Here is a 21,326-nt window from a genome sequence, read left to right as displayed (position 1 = left end):
GGAAATGATGGCCACTAACAGAACAGTTTTCCAGGTGCAATGTTGCAGGGATGAAGAACTTGCTGGCTCAAATGAAAAATTAAGATTCCAAGGAGGAGGAACTGTAGAATATCTCTGGCAAATCCAGCCCTGGACCTGGAGATGACATCTAGTCTTGTTGGTCTAATGTAAAGGAAGCCTTTTAGGAACAGTTTAACTTCAAACTTGGAAGCTAAAGGAGGTGACATACGCAGACATGCAGAGATAGCTGACAGATGGGCTTTTCATCAATTCACACAGGTAGGACAAAATCAGTGGGACATCCACTAACAGTGGTTGTAAATCCTTTTTGAGACACCAGATGGAAAACCTCTTCCATTTGGAAAGCTAGGATTTCCTAGTAGTGGGTTTTCTGGCCTCCTGCATAACTTCACGTGCTCATAGAAAATGTGTCTGCAGGGAATTAAACCCCATCACCCACACGGTCAGACTTAGAGTTGATCGCCATGGATGTACTAGGGTTCCCTTGTCCTATGTGAGTAGGTCCATCCTGTAGGGTAGCTTGTGGTGACTGCCCCTGGGTAAACGTAGGAGGAGGGAGAACCAATGCTGTCTTAACCAAAAGGGAGTCATCAGCAAGATTTCTGGTTCTTCCCACTGAATTTTCAGCAGGACCTTTTGGACAAGTGGGAAGGGGGGAATGCATACAGAAACATCCTCTTCCAAGAGAAGGATAGAGCATCCACCTTCCATGTCAGGGGATGAAGAATCCTGGAACCAAATTTGGGAAGTTGTCTGTTCATGGGGGAGGCGAAAAGATCTATCGGAGGTGTACCCCATCGATGGACCAGGTCCAGAAACACATCCCCTGTGTAACATCCATTTGTGAGACTGAGTCATGGACCTGCTGAGTATGTCTGCCACAACATTCTGAGCTGAAGGGAGGTAAACAGCCTGAAGAGAGACTTGACGCTGTAAAGCTAGCTCCCAGGTGTGAAAGGCTAGTCTGCACAGAAGGTCAGAATTTGTTCCCCCCCCCCATTTATTGACGTACCAAAGGAATGTAGTAATGTCTGTGAACCACCTCAAGACCCCAAGGGAAACCATGTGTTTAAAGATTTGAAGGGCAAAAATCAAAGCCCTTATCTCCTTTATGTTGATGTGCTCCTTTGATTGGGATGCAGACCATACATCTCTGATCTTCCAGATTTGCACATCATCCTGTATTTGAAGCATCCGTGTACAGCTTCTGAGGGGAAAGGGATGGCTGTAGGGGTAAGGCCTGTATTCCTTGTGACCTGAAGTATCCACAGATTCCCTTTTTAAGCAAGGTAGGATGGGAATGACGAAGTCCGAAGGGTGAATGTGTTGCACCCCAAACTATCTTTAGAAACCACTGGAATTTTCTTATGTGCAACTTGGCCAAGGGGAGCATGGAAATTGTTGAAGCAATGGACCCCAGGAGATGTAAAATAAAATCCCTGGCAGTCAAGAGATTGAAGAGTTAACAGGCCATGGAAATAGGTGGTGAGAAACAGTACCTTTTCTGTGGGAAAAGAGGCAAGCATCCTGTCTGACTGGATCCTGCAACCAAGGAAAATGTGGTCTTGCGAAGGAGTCAGTGAGGACTTTTGACAGTTTACTGTGAAGCCTAGGCTCTCCAGGAGAGAAATCGTGAAGTAGAGATTCTTTAGAAGAATGTCTTTGGACGGAGCCTGGATGAGAAAAGCGTCTAAGTAAGGGAATATTTGTACCCCCTGAAGTCTGCAGTAAGCTATGACAGGAGCTAAGCATTTTGTGAAGACCCACAGTGCAGTAGACAGACCAAAGCACAGAACTGAAAATGTGACGAAGCAACAAAAAAGAAAAGAAATTTCCTGAACTGTGAGTAAATAGGGATCTGAACTTAGGCATCTTTGATGTCTAAAGACCCCCCCCCCCCCAATAAAGGCCTAGGGAAGTATGAGGGAAAGAAGAGTAAGTAAAGTCAGCATCCGAAAGGCAGGGACTTTCAGAAAGGTTTTTACATGGGAAATGTCCAGAATGGGCCTCCAGACGTCATCCTTCCTGGGGACCAGAAGCATCTTAGAGTAAAAGTTGATTCCCATTTGGGAGGGCAGCACTTCCTGAACAGTGCCTTGAGAAAAAAGAGTGGATATTACCCGAGGGAAAAGTGCCAGTTGTACTTTTGATGGTTGATGGAAAGGACCCAAGAGTCCTTGGTTATCTGATTCCAAGCAGGAAGAGAAGGAGAGAGGCAGAGAGACAAAGGAGTGGATGACCCTGGAGGGAGGTAGTCACAGACTTACCAGGTTTGGCTGGAAAGGCCATTTCTGAGAGGAAGTTGAAGCAGATGACTTTGAAGAGGAATGTTTCCTGGAGTCCCTCTTACCTTTGGAAGGGGGAGGTCAAGCTGGCTTTCTGACAAAGATGGTTTTGGCAGGGTAATTCCTCTGAAACCTACGAACAGGGGAAACAAGGATGTGTTTTAAATCCTGCATCTCCTTTCCCCTCTCCTGAAGTGATTTAAAAAGTTCTGCTGCCAAGCTACCAGATAAGGCTTTATTGTCCAGAGAGGCATCCATTAGTTTGGCCTTTATACCATCAGGTAAGGGTTGTAACCCGAACCATGAATACCTCTCCCCTCAGGACCGACCCAGAAACAACTGCCCTGGCAAAGGCCTCCACGGTATCATAACTGCACCTGGATAGAGTGCCTTGTGACCTGGGGAGAGGAAAGCTTGGTCTTGGCTGGGGAGTAAGGGAGCTCTGACAGGAGCTTCCCTGCATCATACAGAAGTGATAAAGAATATCTGGCCATATGAGTTGGATAGTTAATGGTCCTGAAGGCCAATGCAGCAGAAGTATATACCTTCTTTCCCTGACTTTCACTGACTTTGCTCTCCTTATCCGAGGGAAGTAAGAAGGAAGGCATTAATTTAAATGCCTTCTCAGCTGAAACTGAAATGGTAGCTGGGTCAGCAGAGAGAGCTTTTAATAGAAATAGAGTCTTCAAGCACCTTATAAAATCTGTCTAGTTGCTTGGCAGCAAGAGGCTGAGAGTCCGGGCATTTAGATGCAGATGAAAATAAAAAGCTGGAATGGCAGATGGGGATGCAGAATCCATCAGAAGGAGGTCATAGTACCTCTTTTGCATGTCAGACACTTGGCAACAATCCCATTTGAAGAATTCTTTCATCTTCAAAAAGTTTCCCCAAAGGAGATATCCTCTCCAGGGGAATCCATACTATTAGAATCTTCCTTTGGTGAGGCATAAGCCAGAGGAGAAGCAACCTGGGTTGAGTAAGCCAAGGACTCATCTCCCGATGATCCCTCCTCATCTGAAGAAGTGTTTTTTGAAGTCTTCTGTAAAGGAGTAGAAACAGAAAAGTCAGAAAAACATCTAGATGTAGCCGGGGACTGACGTAGTGCCATAAAAGAATTGAAGAGGCCTTGGGTAAAAGCCTGCTAATCTGATGCTTGAACTTGTGGAACTAGAGCAACATGTTTGAATTTCTTTTTCTTCTTCTTTGGAGCTTCCATGTGATGCATGGTGGATGGGCCAGACGTCGGCCTGCACTCCACGATGTCGGCATGTACATCCTCCCACATGGTGATTTGGGTGACCCCACATAGGCCTTAAAAAAATTATCTGTGGTCCCCCTTCTCTCGAATCGGACACCTGCGATTCCCTAGCGGACATTCTGGTAGGGTCCCCAGGGCTTCCACCATGGTACCTGACAATGTGATGTCTACTGATGCCGGTATGGCCCCCAGGCCTATATCAGCCTCAGGAGGGACGCCCGGAAGACAGGGAGCAGCAGGAAGATCAGGCCGAATATTCTTGGCCTTTTTAAGATGTGGCTCTCTGAAGGGCCTGATGTCGCATCCATCTCACATGATAAAACGCTTAAGGTACTGATTCCCAAGATAAAGTTTAAGTGAAGCCAGCCAGTTCCTAAGGGTTTTGGGAGCAAAGGACTTGCAGATCATGCAACTGGTATGGTTGAAGTCTTGGCCCAGGCAGAACAAACAGAGCTTGTGGGAATCCTTACACGGAATCTGCCTTTAACACTTGTCCTTCCTAGCTGACATGAAATCACAAGGCAAACAGTAGCAAAAAGATTTTAAGCAAAAACCCCAACAGGGTACTTATCTGAACCAACGTTCAATTAATCTGGCAAGTCTGGGGCAGGCAATCAAACAAGTGACAGAAAAGTCTTGAGATTGGTACGTGCTGATGTCTACTTTATACCAGACATCTCTTTATGGCCAACATATGCTGAAAGATGTATGGTGTCGCATGTACCTTACAGTAGCATTAAGACTTTGGTAAACTGGCTGGATGTACGAGTCAACCGGAGGCCGACTCCCCCATGTTATGAATACTGCAGCATATAAACAGAAGGACATTCATAAATGCCCTAAGACCCAAAATCCCAAGGTATTCTCTCCCAGTGACCAAAGTCTAAGTGGAAAATCTTAGAAATAGATCTATTTTTTTCCCTATGAAAGAAAATTTCTTTGAAATGAGATATCTAGCTGACACCTCAGGAATGCAATCCTGTGTGTGAAGAAGTCAATAAAGACTTGAACGTTCTCCTGGAATCCCAGCTTGTATAGACATCTCTCATTCAAATGAGAGATTCATACACTCTGAAAAAGACTCCACAAAGATAAACAAGTCATCTAAAGATGGAAAAATGTAGATATCCTGTAACCTGCAATGAGTTACCACTACAGTTACATGTTTTGTGAACACTCCTGGTGCAGTGGATAATCCAAAGGGTAAGACAGAGAACACACACAGAACCTTAAGAAACACCTGAAGTCTGGATGAATAAGGATGTCATAAGCATATTTTAAATCTAGACATACTAGGAAACTTGACTGAGGAAGAAGAGGTAACAGGTTGTGAACTGACAGGCCTTTGAACTTGAGCACTATCACAAATAGGTTTAGGAAAATATCCAGAAGTGGTCTCAAAGCATTTTCTTTCTTTCTTTGGCATTAAAAACATCCTTGAATCATAACCTTTTTACATATGAAAAGGTGTAATTGATTCAATCACTCCTTGGGACAGCATGTGATGAAGGACAAATGGAAATAACGGTCTGGTCGAGTGGATGAGGGATTACTTCCTGGAAAGGAGGAACTGCCTCACTGCCATCTGTAACCTTGATGAATGATCTTCAGAACCCACTTGGCTAAAACAGAAAAATAGAGATTTAGACTTTATGGAAGGGAAAAGGGACTGCCAAGGTAGGAGGGATGGACAAGGTCCATTAAACAGTCATTCTGACTTGTTGGAATGTCCTTTGTTTTTGGGTGGTTCTGCAATTATTTTTGTAACCCACTTGCCATTTTTCTTAAATGCCTGTTTACCTGCAATGTTTTTGAGATTATTTTTCTTTTTTGCCAAAATAGGATGAGATATTAGATAAAAATTTTAAAAATCTGGAAAAGGAGGGCTGAATTTTTTTTTTAGAGATTCTCTGTATCAACTTACCCGTCCATCAGATTTATGCTCACTTCTACAGCACAAGGGGTAAAAACTAAAGCTCTATCAAAAAGGGAATTTAAAATCTCACTTTTATCATCTGGGAAGTTCTGAGAATGCAGCCAGGCAAACTTCCACAACACAGTACTAGTGGCCAAAGCCACTGAAGAACTATCAACTGAATCATACATCAACTGTAAACAATGAGCAGTGACTTGTACAATAAAATATTTAAAGCAAATTTTCTTCTCAAGAAACTGCAGCCAAAACATTTTGCATACCTTCACAATTAGTCAGAACAACCCTTAACATATGAGCCTGACAAGTCACAATTCTGAAAATTAAAGTTGCAGAAGCATACACTTTTGTCCCCATACTCTAACCATCCTTAACAGAGAGAGTGCGATTAGAATAAACTAGATGTTTTGCAGCAGTAGGATTAACTGAAGCTACAGCAGCTAATTTTAAAGTCTGAGGAACTTTATACATCCCATATGCCTTTTTAAGGATGGCTGGATGACTATCAGGAAAACTGCAGGGAGTAACACACACATCCTCTAAAGCTGGCAAAACCAGAGGAAAAGGTGAAGGTTCTGGAAATACCTTCTGTAACAGCTCATAATATTTTCTGATGGACTGAAAAAGCCTCGGTGCTCTCCCACTGACAACACTGGCACATTCTGGAAATAATCTCAAAGAAAGCACCTAAATGCAGAATCAGAAACTGAGCTCTGCTCAGAGTCTGAATCAGAAATCTGAAGGAAAAAAAAATGTATCTGTGTCTTCATCTGCCTGTCAAGATTCAGAATACTGAACTTCTTCAGGAAAAGAGGTATCCTAAAAAGAAGGGGTACATTCCAATGGTGGGTACTGGCAAGGCATAAATAGTCTCAAGACTCAGATGCCTTGTACTTCCTATTAACCATTACCAACATATGCTGCACTGTATTCATTAAGTTTATGTAAACCATTCAGTGGATCTGGATCATGCCTAAAAGAGCCATGTCCATTGTACTTAGCCAGTTAAGCAAAATACAGACCAAATAATCTATGCTTGCTTTACAGGATGACAGAATTAAAAAGACATTTCTGTGACCTCAACCAGCTAAAATACATATAGGCCACAAGCTAAACAATGAATTTGGGGAAGCTGCTTTTCTGGCCCAACATGCAAATAAATCAATAAAAGCACTGTAATGCAAACTCTTTTCATATGAAAAAATAACAATTGCTATCCCCCATAAGCCTAACATTTTGTAATTACTGACCTGTATCCAGTTCACTATGGTCGCCAGCTGGAAAACTGATAGTAGTAACAGGTGTTGCTGAGGGCTCCTTTCCTTCTGCCCCTGAAACCGATGCTCTCACTCTAACACCACTTCCATCACTGCGATCTACAATTTTTGAAACCTGACTTGTCTTCCGATCTACACTTCTGTCACCTGTCATAAAAGAAAAAGTATTAGGTAGATGTTAACATAAAAAAATATCCAAAAAATTGAAGTTGATAAATCACCATCATAAAGTACTTTGCACAAGAAGGTGTGAGAGTGGATTCCAGCCACCACCAACATGCATCATTAATCAACTCAATTTTTAGACTAATTAGTCAAGATGCATAGTGGATTGGTTTAGTATGTTAAGAGGAGAAAAGAGGAGGCTGTTTCAAGTCCTAATTTTACAACCCAATGTCTTGCTCTTCCTGTATCTGTGGTGCTACATATGTTAACTGCTGCTATGGCCCACAAAATACATACGGAGACACTTCCCTCACTCAAAACCAAAGGCTTTGAAATTTTGTTTCATTACCTTTGTCTCTGCCTGCCAGTGTAACATCTCTGATACTGTATTCTTTCAGTCATCAAGTGTCATGTGTAATGTGTATTCCAGAAAAACCGACATGAGTTTTTTTTTTTTTTTTTTTTTTTTTTTTTTTTAGAGGAAACATAAGGGTATTATTTCCTTACCACAACTTCAATGTGGCACACAGAGTTTAGTCAGCTACAATGAAATAAGGGCCTCTGTCTCTGCAATGGTATTTCAATAAAGCATTTTGTACTTCAACTAAAATGCTGCTAATATGTAGTCTAGTAAAAGAAGACAAGGGATAGAATTTGCTTCAATTGAACACTGACTGGTAACTATTTTGTTGCAAGTCAGTAAGAGGTGTGGCCCTCTTCTACTGAATGTGTAACCACTCATATTGCAGTCAGTGGTGGCCATGGAGGGCTGTTTCTGCATTCAAATGACAATAAAAACCTATTCTGTACCAGGACCACTAGTCTGTCAGAATACCTACACTGGTGAACTACAAGGTGGTCTTTGCAAACTACTCCCCTGTCTGTGGAGTTGGATCCACAAGGTCACCCTTACCTTACATACGTATACAATAAGTATTATTATTATTACTATGTGAAACAATAGGATTTCATTTCTCCATATGAATCTGATATAAATATCGTCCCCTAAATGCACATTTTTTTAACATACATTGTCACTAATCTCTGTCAGTTACATTACAAATCTTATTCAGAAGGTGGGGGTGATAATCCACTTAACCCCACATATATTTGTTTTCATTTTAAAGAAAAAGTTATATTATGAAAATGCCTTCAGAAAGATTCTGTCACACTGGAATACTTCATACCCTTTCATATCAAACTGAAGTAAAAACGCAAGAGAGTTAAGGGAGAGCAGGCATCCCCCCCCTATCAGCAAGGCTATACTAATGATTTCTACTTTAAATACATATAAAAATAGCATCACTACATGCACAGAACTGTAGTGCAATAAGACGGATGCGTGTGATTAACAGCCACGATTAAAACAAGCACAAATGAAAAGTTCAGCATGGATTTTAACATGAACTTATTGCTAACAGCCTTCTGTTTGTAACATTAAGCCTAAATGTACTCTGGAAAGATCCAGAACTACAGGTACATTCTTAGAAACTAAATAAAGGCATCTGCAAACTCCATCAGTTTCACTAGTTTCTGTTCATTAGTTAACACTTTACACTTTTACTATCGTTGTACTTTTTTTTTTAATTCAAGGTCCTCCATCAAAGACAGGCACTCTTATTTGTTATTTACCTTACTAACTAATGGTGCAATGTTGGATCAGGACAACCTGCTACATTGCAAAGGTAATTAACTGCCAACATAAATGACATGTAAAGTCTTTAGTAGCTTTTAACATTTAACAAAAAAGGCCCTTATTCCCATGAATATTTTATAAATCGGACATTAAATAAAAATGGACTAGCACTCCTCAGGACAAAAAGAATAGAAGTTGTGTTAGTGTTATGGAGAAAAGCAATGACAAGAGCTGTCCCTGTCAACGACAGTGAGACAGACAGGAAGGGGGCACACTTCAAATCAAATGGTGTACAAAAGAGCCCTTGGAACTTTTAAGATTAAAGAAGCCAGACAACGTTACTGATATAGTATGTGCTTTCATGCCATGCAATAAGAAAATAACTTGAATCTTGTGTGGGAGGGAGAGAGAGAGAAAGGAAATACCTTCGCTGTCACCTCTAGCTCCCTCTTTATAACCTGCAAAAAAGGAAAAGGAAATATGAAAATAAATTAATAAAAAAACAGGATGAAGGTTACTGCTGGTTAAGATCTGCATCCAGTGCTTCTTAGTACATGTACACCTGAGCTCTCACTGCATCTAATCATCAACATCAAATAATCTTTTTACATTTACAGAAAGTACATAAAAACAGCAGATTGCATACTAGGCAGAAATCATGCCAATAGTTCTGAAAGAAAAGCAGTGACACACACAATGCATGGCTCAACTCACAAAGCTCAAGGTACGAGTACATTATGAATTTTTGAGACAATGCAATTGTTTTCAAGTTAAATGTTGCCTTTTATGTTATACTGCAGCCAGTACTTGGCAATGGTCAACAAATCAAAAAAGTCTCAGTTGTAAAGAGATGGAGTTAAAGCATGATAATGGTTTTAAAAGGTTATAGTAGTCACAAATAACATTTGGTACATATATATATTATTGGATACTCTCTTTTGAGGAACATGTCTTTTAAAAGTTCACATTGAATTGGACCCAAGAGGTGGACCATGGGTGAAGCCTTATGGCAACTGAGAACAAGGGGTGGGATGGTAGCCTAATGGTTAAGGTGTTTGCCTTTAGAACAAACGCAACCCAATGGCCAGGCTTAAATTAATCTGTTTCCATTACTTGTTTTTTAAGATTGAAAGCTTTAGAAAGATAATGGTTTTAAAATGTTATAGTAGTCACAAATAACATCTGGTACATATATATATATATATATATATATATATATATATTATTGCATTTTGTGTAACCTATATATACATATACATCTATTATGTAATTTTACACTTGTATATAATTATTTACTATATAGTATTTTTGTTCTATGCATTTTTAACATACTGTTATTTATTTTAATATACTGTGATTTATTTTATAGATGTACACAACATACAAAATTTATTTATATAGATTTTATATACATTTATATGCATTTTTATACATTATATATACATTTTGTATGAATGACATCTTGTATATTAGATAACAATAAGGTTTTAAATGAATTGTACGTGTATATATAACTTTAAATTGCAGAAATAGTTATTGTTCATGAATTATTCATGAGCCTTGATTCTGATCAGTTCACTAATTAACTCCTGGATTGTAAATGTAGTATCTGATTGGGCATGCTCCATCTTGATAAAGTCTGTAATACTTGGAGACGAAAGCGTTTGATTTTTTTATTTATTCTGTTTGTTTAATAAAGTTTTTTAAGCACTATTAAGTTGCTTTTTATTTAATTTTCGCTTTAACTCCATCTCTTTACAACCAAGGCTTTTTTGGATTGGGGTCTGTTTTTGGATTTACAAAGTTTGCAATGGTCAACAAATGCTAAATGGTGAGGAAACAAATGGGTACATTTGATGATGGTACAGAGTTCCCTTAACCAACCACTGCTTCTCCACCTTAAAGATAATATGCATATTAGACTGCCAGATGACATGAAAAGCTGAAAAGAATCAGTTTATACAAAGGTCAATGCTAACAGACTTGTCCAAAAACAAAAGTCTACCTCATAAATTGCCTGCCCTGTCTTAACCAACTGTCACAATGTTTTCGTGCTTACTTGGGAGTGTTTCACTTCTACTTGTATCAGCAAGCTATACTGCTCAGAGAACATTCACCTAAATTATTACAGGCTTAAAATTTACATGGTTTAGACAAAAGTAATAGAAAAAGTCTGCATCTACAACTAGGAAGACCCAAATTCAATTACAAGTTCAGAAGCTGTGGTAGCTAGGGGAGGAAGAGAAAGGAGTGAAGAGGAAAGGGAGGTTGTATGGTTCTGGGGTACACCCTCAATGTTAAAGTGCCTTGTGGAGACTGGAGGTCACCTGAAACACTTGCTGTTAGGGTTTTATGAGGGTTAGATTATTTGCAGGAGTTGGTGCTACACCCTCACTAACACCTACTTCATGCTCAAACATGCAATATTGAGCATGCCCAGTAGGAAACAGCAAACAAGAGGAAAAAAAAAACTTAATATTCTAAGCAGTATGAACAGCACTCCCACTGTTAGCCCCCTCTGAGGAATAAATGGGCCTCTTGGGCTCTTAATTCCAGGGTGGGAGAAACAACTGCATAACTGGTCAGATCGAGGGGACTGCTTGATGGTTGCTGGGAAGTGAGAGCAAAAATCTGTTGCAGACTTGATTTCAGTAACAAAGTATTTTCAAATGGTATTTCGGTTTGCTGCTTGGCAGTTTATGCATTCTTTTGTTTGAACCAAATACCATGTGGTAACATTCCTTCACTCATGCTTCAGACAGCAGCACTGAAAGTACAGTTGAGTAACGTCTTACAATTAACCAGACAGAAACACTGCCAAAGATGAAATGGTCCAGTTAGGAATTCAAGTACCACCAGGAATTATAATTTGATTTTATTGTAGCCAAAAGTTAAACACTTTCATTCTTAAATGTACAGGACTTCATCAGAATTGAGGAATTTGAAAAATAGCAGTTCTTAAATAACAAAGTGGTCAATCACAGGACATAACTGAAAACCTTATAACTAATTAGAAAAATAATGAAATAAAAAATCATCAGTTAAAACAGTATTCTTAAACACTGACTCTCCACATCTTAATATTCCTTAAACAACATTCAGTTATGAGCGACTTAAATATGTTTAAAAACAAACATGAAACATACCAAATAGCTAATTAAAACCACAAAATCATTATAATGATTGAATTATAACTCCTGGTGGTACTTGAATTCCTTACTGGACCATTTTGTCTTTGGCAGGTTTTTTGTTTGGTTATTAGTGTTTTTTCACCTTGCTTCACTGGTCTTTTGGTGTGTTTAATGTCTTACCATAACAGTAGCTATCCTCCCTCTTGTAGTATTCTTTACTCTTGGGATAAACTGCCAAAGATAGCCAAAGCCTTTACACTTTTTCTAGCATTGTACGGCAGACATATGTCCTACCTGCAAAGTGTAAGGTACATATGTGACCTTAGGATACCTAATCCTCAGCACTGAAGTGCCCCAGGAGAACTAGAGCAACCCCAGAAAAAGACAACAAGTACTCCAAGAAGAGAAAGAGAAGACAACGAGGTAAGAAAGACCCACTCAGCCAGAAAGAGGGCAACACAAAGTAACAGGGGGCAGGAGGGAAGGGCAGAATACTGCAACAGTGAGAAGAAAGACATCTGTTATGTTAAGAACTTACACAACTCTATGACCTTCTTCAACATTGTTGCAATACTCTAATTTTGGGAGAGAACAAAATCTACTGGAACGTATGTGTGGAGGAAGGCATAGAAGAGCCCCCCCCACCTACCCCACAAACACATGAACGATGGCCCTGGGAAAACCCACCCTGGAAATGACATCCAACTTGTAATGTTTGGTAAAAGCATGAACAGAAGGCGAAAGAGCAGCTTCCAAGATGGATCTAGCATCCAGACCCTTGAAAAAAGCAGCAGAAGAGGCCACTGCCACAACAGAATGAGCATGAACAGGACAAGAAAGCTGCTTGCTATGAAAAGGATAGCAAAAAGAAATGGCCTTTGAAATCCAGGACGAGATGGTTTGCTTAGACACCATCATACCCAATTTCCTGGCATGAAAGGAAACAAAAAAGAAGATGATAATATTTCCTGATGTGCTTTGTTTTGTTCAGGTGCTATTTTAGCTGTCAATATAAATCCAAAGTATAAAGAAATCTTTCACTAGTATAGTATTCTGTGGAGAACGGAAGAAAGATGGAAGATGAATGGACTGGTTTGAGGACAAGTCATTAACCACCTTAGCACAAAAGAAGGCTTGATAAGAAGAGAAACCCTGTCCTTGTGAAAAACCAAAAAAGGAGGAATTGCTATGAGAGCGTGAAGTTCAGACACCCTCTTGGCAGAAGAGCCAACAACAATACAGTCTTCCAAATACAACATCATAGGGAAAATAACTGTAGGCAGAAAAGGGGACTGAGTCAATTTCTCAAGAACAAAGGTTGAATGTGGACACCTTTTAAAAACTGCTTGACTTCAAAACTAGAAGCCAAAGATGAATTTAGAGGCAGACAAAATTAAATGCCTGACAAATGAACTTTAACAGATGAATAATCAAGCCAGAATTGAGCAACTCGCACAAATCCTCACTGACAGAGTCCAGGTCATATTTAAGACACTAAATAGAATACCCCTTCCACTTAGTCATATACAATTTTCTACTAGTTTGTTTTCTGGACTCCTGAAAAACCTGAATTACATCCTCATAAAACAGGTGCCTAAAAGGAATCAAAACCCTGATCAGCCAAAGTGTCAAATAAAGGGTGAAGAGAGATGTCTTGTTTTGTGTGAGAATATCCATCCTGTGAGGTAACTTGTGATGACTGCCCCAGGCCAGATGAAATAAAAGGGGGGAACCAGTGCTGTGCGGGCCAAAAGGCAAGACTGAGTATGCCCCCACATGATCTTGTGCAGGACCTTTGGTAATAGAGGAAGGGAAGGATGGGGATACAGAAACATCCCCTCAAAAAAGCATCTACTTTCCAAGGCAGATGACTTGGCACTCTAGAACAGAACAGTGGAAGTTTTCTGTTTAGAAGGTTCAGAATGGAGGCAAAAAGATCTACCAGGAGAGTACCCTACTACCAATGTAAAATACATACAGAACACCTTCCTGTGAAGCATCCATTCATGAAGATTTGTCCTGGAACTGTTCAGAGAGTCTGTCACCAGATTGTGTTCTGAAAGAATGTAAATTGCCTGAAGAACTATGTGATGGCAGACAGCAAAATTCCAAGCCTGAAGAACCAGCCTACAAAGGAGGTAAGATTTTGTGCCCCCACTCTTGTTGATGTACCATGACTGTGGTATTTGCCTGTTAAAACCTTTAGGGGTCCCAGAACTCAAAGGGAGTGAAAAGCATGGAGAACTAGAAGTAGACACCTCATCTCTTTGTTGTTGATATGGTCTGTTAACTGTTGAGGGGAACAAAGATCAAGGACTTTTAGGTTGTTGAAGGAGGCTCCCCAGCTGCGATCGGCAGCATCCATGTACAACTCCTCAGTAGGAAGAGGAACCTGAAAAGGCAGATCTGGATTTTGGGAAATCTGGTAAATACACCAGGAGAACTCAAAAATGAGTAAAGGTAAGAGAGGGACCAAATACCCCAAAGGGTGACCGTGCTGGAACATGGTAGAGGGTACTGACATTGCACCAAATGGTTCTTGGGTTCTTCATCCGACCCAATGGAGCTGTCCGATGGAGGCTGAACAGAAGCAAGATCAGTATATGTACCTTTTTGGCTTTTTTACTTAAGAGGCCGCTGAACTTCTGCTGGGTTGGATTCAGCTATGGTACCTTAAGCTAAAAGCTTCAGACATTAGTTTTCTAGATAGATAGAGAGGGATGACAGATTACTTTGAAGTGCCTTAGGGACAAATGCCTAACAAATCTCACACTGTGCATGGTCAAGTGCAGCACCCAAAGAAAAAGGGCACTTCTCGTGTTATGAAGAATCTGCCTCCCGCACTCGCATTTTCCCTTCCTGGATGATATAAACACAAACTACGCGGAGGAAAGAAAGGAAGGAGCCCAAATGGGGCATTTATCTTTAGAAGGTTTGACAGATTAACCAACTCAATGAACAACATTCAGTGAATTGAGAGACAGTAATCGTAGTAAAGACAAAGAAGCTTTTAGGATTATATGTCCATACTACACATACATACCTTACTCTTTGCATGTAGGACATATGTCTGACGTACAATGCCCATAAGGTGTAAAGGCTTTAGTATGCTGGCCAAATGTTTGGCTATTCTCAGAAGGATACGCCAAGATTAAAGAATACTGCAGCAGTGACAAGGAACGACATCAAACTATGCTGACTACTGATCTTAAAAAGTGTGAGTCCACGTCTATGTACACAATACTGATAGGAATTTACCTGATTATGTATTAAAACCAAGAATCCAAAGCAGATGGAATGCAGTGTGCCAAAAAGTAACACCAGGAAATGGTGAAAATCACAGTTTATTCACGACCAACTTCCAGACTTACAAACAAAAAAACAGATTAACGCTCTTCTATCGTAAAAACACAAATGCGTTTTCGTCTCACAAAGTGGGACTTCATCAGATATAGTCATACAGTGTTACTTTCTATTTAAATACCTTCATTCTATTTCAATTAGTTTCTATTACCAATCAGATACATTGTTTAAAGTTTGAACTGTCAAATCAGCTTAGGTTATGCTTCCTTAATATTCATGATGTTCGTGAACCAAATACATAATAATTATATTGAATGGTTAAATAAGATTAAAAACAACATTTTAATTTACAATATATAAATAAATAAATACATAAATAGATACCAATATAACAATTCATAACAAGTATTATTAAAAAACAATCAAATAAATTTCCTCTTGGTATTTAAAATCATGGATGTTTTTTCGTATTTTAAACATACAAATTTAATGACAAACAACGTTAGTTTACTTTTGTCATTATGTCTAACCTAGTTGTATAAAGTGCAGTGCATGAATGTTTATTTTAAAAAAACACATATTTGATACATATGGATTTAGTGAGGAGCAGCGTTTGTTTACTTTTGCCATTGTGTCACAACTTTGTGAATAAGGTGCATTGTATTAATGTTAATATTTGATCTCATATAGGTTGTTCTTATTAACTTGTAACCAAGAAGTGTACCAATAAAGTGCATAAGTAAGCTATGTGCAATTCCGTATACTGAAGATGATATAATAATAAATTAATAAAATAGTAAAATAGAAAAATAGTAAAATAATGACATCTAGTGGTGAAAGGTAGAAATTTCCTTTAAATCAGATCTTGTTAGATTTTAGTCTCAAAATAGCTCCTATAGACAGGTGTTCGTTTAATCCTTGACTCCTATTTGCGTCCAGGTTTATCTGCCACCATAACTCCCTACTTTCGAGAGTATCTTCCCAGGGGCCTCCCCTGATGTCAATTTGAATCTGTTCCAGGACAAAAAATAAAAATGATGCTTCTTGACAAACTTTAGTGTGCTTAAAGAGTGCATTGGTTATTCTTTCTTTAAGGATATCATATACATGTTCATACACTCTCTTTTTTAGGGATCTCTCGGTTTTTCCGATGTAGAATGACTGACATTTCTGACATACTGCTAAGTAAACAACCCTCTGTGTTTCACAGTTGTAATAGTTGTTACTAGTTATTAATCTCTTTCTACTTTCTAAATAAATTTCCCTTTTGTTCATTATAAATGTACATTGTGAGCATCTCCCACATTTAAATGTTCCTACTTGTCGATTGGGTTCTATTCTATCAATGTTTCCTGTTCTTTCTATCATGTTTCGAATACTTGGGGAATTTTTGTAAACTATTTTAGGTACTATATTCCTGATCTCTTCCATATCTGTTAATGCTGAAAATTTCTCCCATTCCTTATTAAGAATCCCTCTAATGTTTTTATTGAAGGTATTGTACTCTATCACAAGTCTTCTTTGAAAGTTTTCCCCTTTATCTAAGTTTCTTTCAATTCCTTCTTCTGATGTATTAGTTTCTTCTACACCTTTAATAGGGTGAAATCTCCCTTCTCTACCTTTCTCTACTTCCCTTCTAATGTCCTTTATAAAGTCAATGGGGTAGCCTTTCTCTAAAAACATATTTTCCAACTTATCGCATTCCATGGAAAAATCCTCATTTCGACTAGTCATTCTAGATCCCCTCACAAACTGTCCTTTTACGATATTTTTCTTGCTGTGAAGGGGATGCGCACTGTCAAAATGTAGAAAGGAATTTACATATGTTGCCTTTCTATACACTTTTGTTTCGAAATTATGTTCAAACTTGTATACTTACACATCGAGATAATTCAAGACTTCCCTATTCAAACCATAAGTAAATTTCAAAAAACTTGTTGTACTGCTAATATATTCCAGAAATTCCAGAAAATTCTTTTCACCCCCTATCCAAAAAATCACTATATCATCCAAGAACCTATGATATAGTACCCAATGCTCCCTATACTTTGAATTTATGATAAATTTCTCTTCCCATCTGGATAGTACAATGTTTGCATATGTGGGAGCACACGCTGCTCCCATAGAACTCCAGATTTTTGTTGATAATATTCTCCGTTAAAGATCAAGTAATTGTTTTTCAACACAATATCCATAAAAGTGACTGTCGCTATTTTTTCTTCATGTGTCATCACTTTATCAAAAAATATACTCTCTTCGAACATGTCCATCCCTTCTTTATGTGGGATAGAGGAGAATAGATCAATAATATCTATAGTGATGAAAATAATATCTTCTTTATAGACATTGGGTGTTCATTCCCTGAGCAAATCCCAGGAGTCTTTTAAAATAACTTTATTGTTGACCCAAATGTTTTGCCTTTGCATCGACAAATTTGGCTAAGGGAACAGTCATTGCTCCCTCTGCTGAGACTATGGGTCTGAGGGGGGGGGGTTTCCTGGTTCTTGTGAATTTTGGGTATGCCGAATATTGTGGCTACCCTTGGTTTCTTAACCTTCAAATAGTTAGCTGTTTTAATATTAATAACTTTTTCCATTAATAAATCTTGAATTAATATCTCTATTTTCTTGTGTGCCATCTCTACTTCATGTTTAGAGACTATACAGTATTTGTTGTCATCATTCAAAATGGTACACATTTTTGCTTCATACAATATTCTGAATATTCTGTCCATTATAACAATCCCACCCCCTTTGGTTTCATAATTCTCACCGTTTTGTTCTTGGTGAGTTCCTTTAACACTTCTTTTTCATCTATGTCTAAGTTCTGATGGAATCTAATTTTACTCTTGTTGTCCATTTTCCTTATTTCCTTTTCCATAACCATCTCAAAATTCTTTATTTGTGGAAGTAAAGGGGGATTGTATGTGGATTTCCTAACTAGATCTGTATTTTCCTTGACCTCTTTGTTAAACCCTATTCTAGATGCCAGTATAGTTAAATTCACTTTCCTGACGAATAGTTTGATGTCCATTATTGTACTTGCTATGTCACCTTTCTTAACTGGAATATATTTTAATCCTTTGCTCAATAATTTAAAGTGTTCTTTGTTAAGAATCACATTACTAAAATTATAAATAGAAAACCCTTGGAAGCTCTTTTTAACTTTTTCCTGTAAAATGTCATTGCATACATTCTCTAAATTATTGTTGTCGTTTATGTATTAAAACCAGTTAACATATTTTCATGCCTCACACTATTTTCTTTCTGTTGTGGCATGTCACAATGCTCAATGAGTTAACCAAAGAGAAAAAAACTCCCCAGGCAGTGCTAAAAGTTCTTAATTAGGGGCTGTAAAGCTGGAATCCCCCCCCCAGACTAATTTATTCCAAACTACCAGGGAAGGGCTACACAGTGTTGGAACTCTTTGTGGTTTACCTTATTAACCAAACTATGAACTACCTTCAGTAATGAATTAAATAATCCTTTACAAAATTTCACAGTTAATGGCAAAGTTTTTTTAGACCATCTTTATTAAATTACAAATGCAACAGTGACATAGGTACATACACACTGACAGAAAAAAACATTGTGATATTTCTCATTATTTTCATCTAGTATAACACACTCCAATGGTACATAAATTGCTCAAATCCTGACATACCTTAAATTTCACTTCTCCATTTGAACATTACTTTGCATGCACTGTTCTCTCAAATTCAATTTTTTTAATGTAATTTACTACACCCCTTTCCCAAAAATCTGACCTCCAGTCCTTAATTGAGTACTTCAGTTACAGTTAATTTACATGTGGATTTCAATTTTCTATTTTTTTTGGCAGCCAACAACATTAAACTTATTAAGGCCCAGCCACATCTAGGGCAAATCAGATCCTGCACCCCAACTTAAAAGAACCATTTCCTTAGTTGTAACCAATTGCTCCTCCAACATTTCTGACAAAGTACTCTGTTAGGACTTTTTAAAATCTGACAACTTATTAAACTAAAAAAAAAAAAAAAAAAAAAGTATATATATTCCCAATTACCTCTTTCTGCCCCATTACACATCCAGCATTTGCCAACTACCAATTAAGGAATCTTTGAGGTGTATTTTGGGTATAAAAATAAATAATACAAATACTTCAAGCAAAAAAGAAAACAGCTTCTGGACTTTGTTGCATACATGGAAGCCATACGGATGTCCTCCCAATCGTTCCTTTGTAAAATGTCTTTCCAGGCTTTCTCCCACAATCTTTTCTAAACTCCTCTAATTATAGTTATCATGGGAATATTATATGTCCCTTTTTTAACAGCAACTAATGTTCCACACTTGACTAAAAACGCTACCAGAGCTGGTTTCTTTGTCTATACACGGTTATTAATTCCTGGTAGGGAAATTTAATTCCTGGTAGGGAAGGTAGTCTCTAGTCTGCCGCCGAAACTTCTGCACAGCCTCATCCCATTCTCTATTTCTTCCTTTCAGATGGATACAACCTACACAATGATGCAGGAAATATGCACTTCACAGCCACTTGTTCTTCGGACAGTGGAATAACTACAAGGTACCCTTCAATCGATTCTGCTAATTGCCACCTGCATGCTGGATTAAGATGAAATGTTCAGAAGGCATGAGGTACTTTTTTTTTTTTTTTTTGTACAGCACAGAGTACATTCATCTCTACTGGTCTAATGTCAGTGCATGAACTTCTGGACTTGAAGATGTATGCACTGCACATATTTCTCTCTAACATCTACTGTAAAGTGGCTCAGACTGAAACTGACATGGCAGAGACTGACAGCTGAGGCCAGAGGGAGTTAAGATTGCAATCTGTTTCAGATGTTGAATATTAATTTTGCTGCTTTGCTAACAGTGAAGCAAATGAATCTGACAAGTGTCTAAATTTGACATTTGTGTACAAAACAATTCACTGTGTCGGAAAAAAATGTGTACAATATTGTGTTATTGTCACCAAATCTAGCACCCCATTATACTGAATACATTCACATCCCCAAAAACACCACAAACTAGAATACCACTGTCACAGCACCCCTCCAAGCCTTCTGATCTCTCCTACGACACTCCACCATCCTTTAAGACTTATCAGCTTCATACCAGAACCACAATGCCACAAAAGATTTTTTTTCTGACAATTTATCTCTGCTGCTCTCTCCTGATGAATCACTCCAATTATTTCATTGTTGATAAAGAACTTAACAGAGAACATCACCTAGACAACCATCAGATGTTCTCTCTCTAATGCTTGACCCAGCACCTTACATGCAGGTTTGCAGACATGAGCATCTGCTATACCTGTGTCTGCTGCACACACTCTGTGAAGGCTACCTTACAAATGGAGCTTGGCAAAACCAGACATATGCTGCCAGTCTACCTGCCACAAGCCATGCACCTCTCTTAATACTATGTGTCAGCACTGCAGGGGGCCAGGCTGCTTTCTTTCTCTCAGGATGGGGGAGGAGGTATGGGCCCCTCACTCACTAGCCCTCCCCCAGCACACAGACCACTAATAATTTTGGTCACAGTCAGGTTTTCATTCTTCTAGGTAAAAGAAAAGACATCATGCCAAAGGGATTCCAATTTTCAGTAAATTTCAATATTAAGAAACTCTCCAATTTACCCTTCTGCACACCACCATGCTGCAAACACTCTCACTACATCACACGTCATCATATTCCATATTATGTCCCCCTTACAACACTCTATGCTGACAGTTTTCCATTCTTCTTACTACATCCTAGCATTTCCAGCTTCCCTACCATAGTACTGCACTCATCACGTGCATTAATCCCACTTCAGAGTCCTTCTGATATAACCTGACGTAATAAATCAATTATTATTTTGGTCATTTCATCTGGATCATGAGCTACTACCAATCTTTGGATTTTTAAATTTAAAAATCATTCACACTACATTTTGTTGGCCACTAGCATTTTAATAATGCCCAAATTATTGTCAAAGTAATTATCCTGTTAAGGTTTTGGTTCTCTACTCATTAACATTGTCTTAAGTAATCCTGAAAACTATTTTTAAGCTCTGCAATTTGCAAAGATTTATATTCCGAAGCATTTTCAACTTGCTGCTTCTGACAATTTTTTTAATTTTCCTAAGGCCTCTTTATATTGACTATTTTGCCAAATTTCTTTAGCTTTCTTGTTGGTTTTGGTTTGAAATTGTAATTTACCCTTGCATCCATTCCTGAATCCCCTTCCCATTTGCTCTAATTGCCTTAAAAGATCTGCTGGCATTTACTTTCTTCAACCCCTAACATTACCTTCAGGACAACAACAGGAGTTTTATACC

The 21,326-nt window shown here is 38.5% G+C and overlaps 1 protein-coding gene across 6 annotated transcripts in view; it reads right to left on the bottom strand.

Moving 5' to 3' along the window:
- ARHGEF1 (Rho guanine nucleotide exchange factor 1) overlaps positions 1 to 21,326 on the bottom strand; it is a 3,019,431-nt gene that overhangs the window by 1,060,517 nt on the left and 1,937,588 nt on the right. For 5 of the 6 annotated variants that reach the window (XM_044080805.1, XM_044080809.1, XM_044080807.1 and 2 more), the window contains 2 exons: positions 9,001 to 9,033; positions 6,748 to 6,921 (listed from right to left, as the gene is read on the bottom strand). In XM_044080805.1, the coding sequence (XP_043936740.1) occupies positions 6,748 to 6,921; positions 9,001 to 9,033 (207 nt within the window). The remainder of the gene's footprint in view (positions 1 to 6,747; positions 6,922 to 9,000; positions 9,034 to 21,326) is intronic. The other variant, XM_044080808.1, reaches the window with a different exon arrangement.

This window comes from Protopterus annectens, chromosome 8.part0, assembly GCF_019279795.1.
Source record: "Protopterus annectens isolate FY-2018-M chromosome 8.part0, PAN1.0, whole genome shotgun sequence".
Lineage (NCBI taxonomy): Eukaryota > Metazoa > Chordata > Ceratodontiformes > Protopteridae > Protopterus > Protopterus annectens.
The sequence above is the reverse complement of the archived record's forward strand: the minus strand, read 5'-3'. Positions and strand labels throughout refer to the sequence as shown.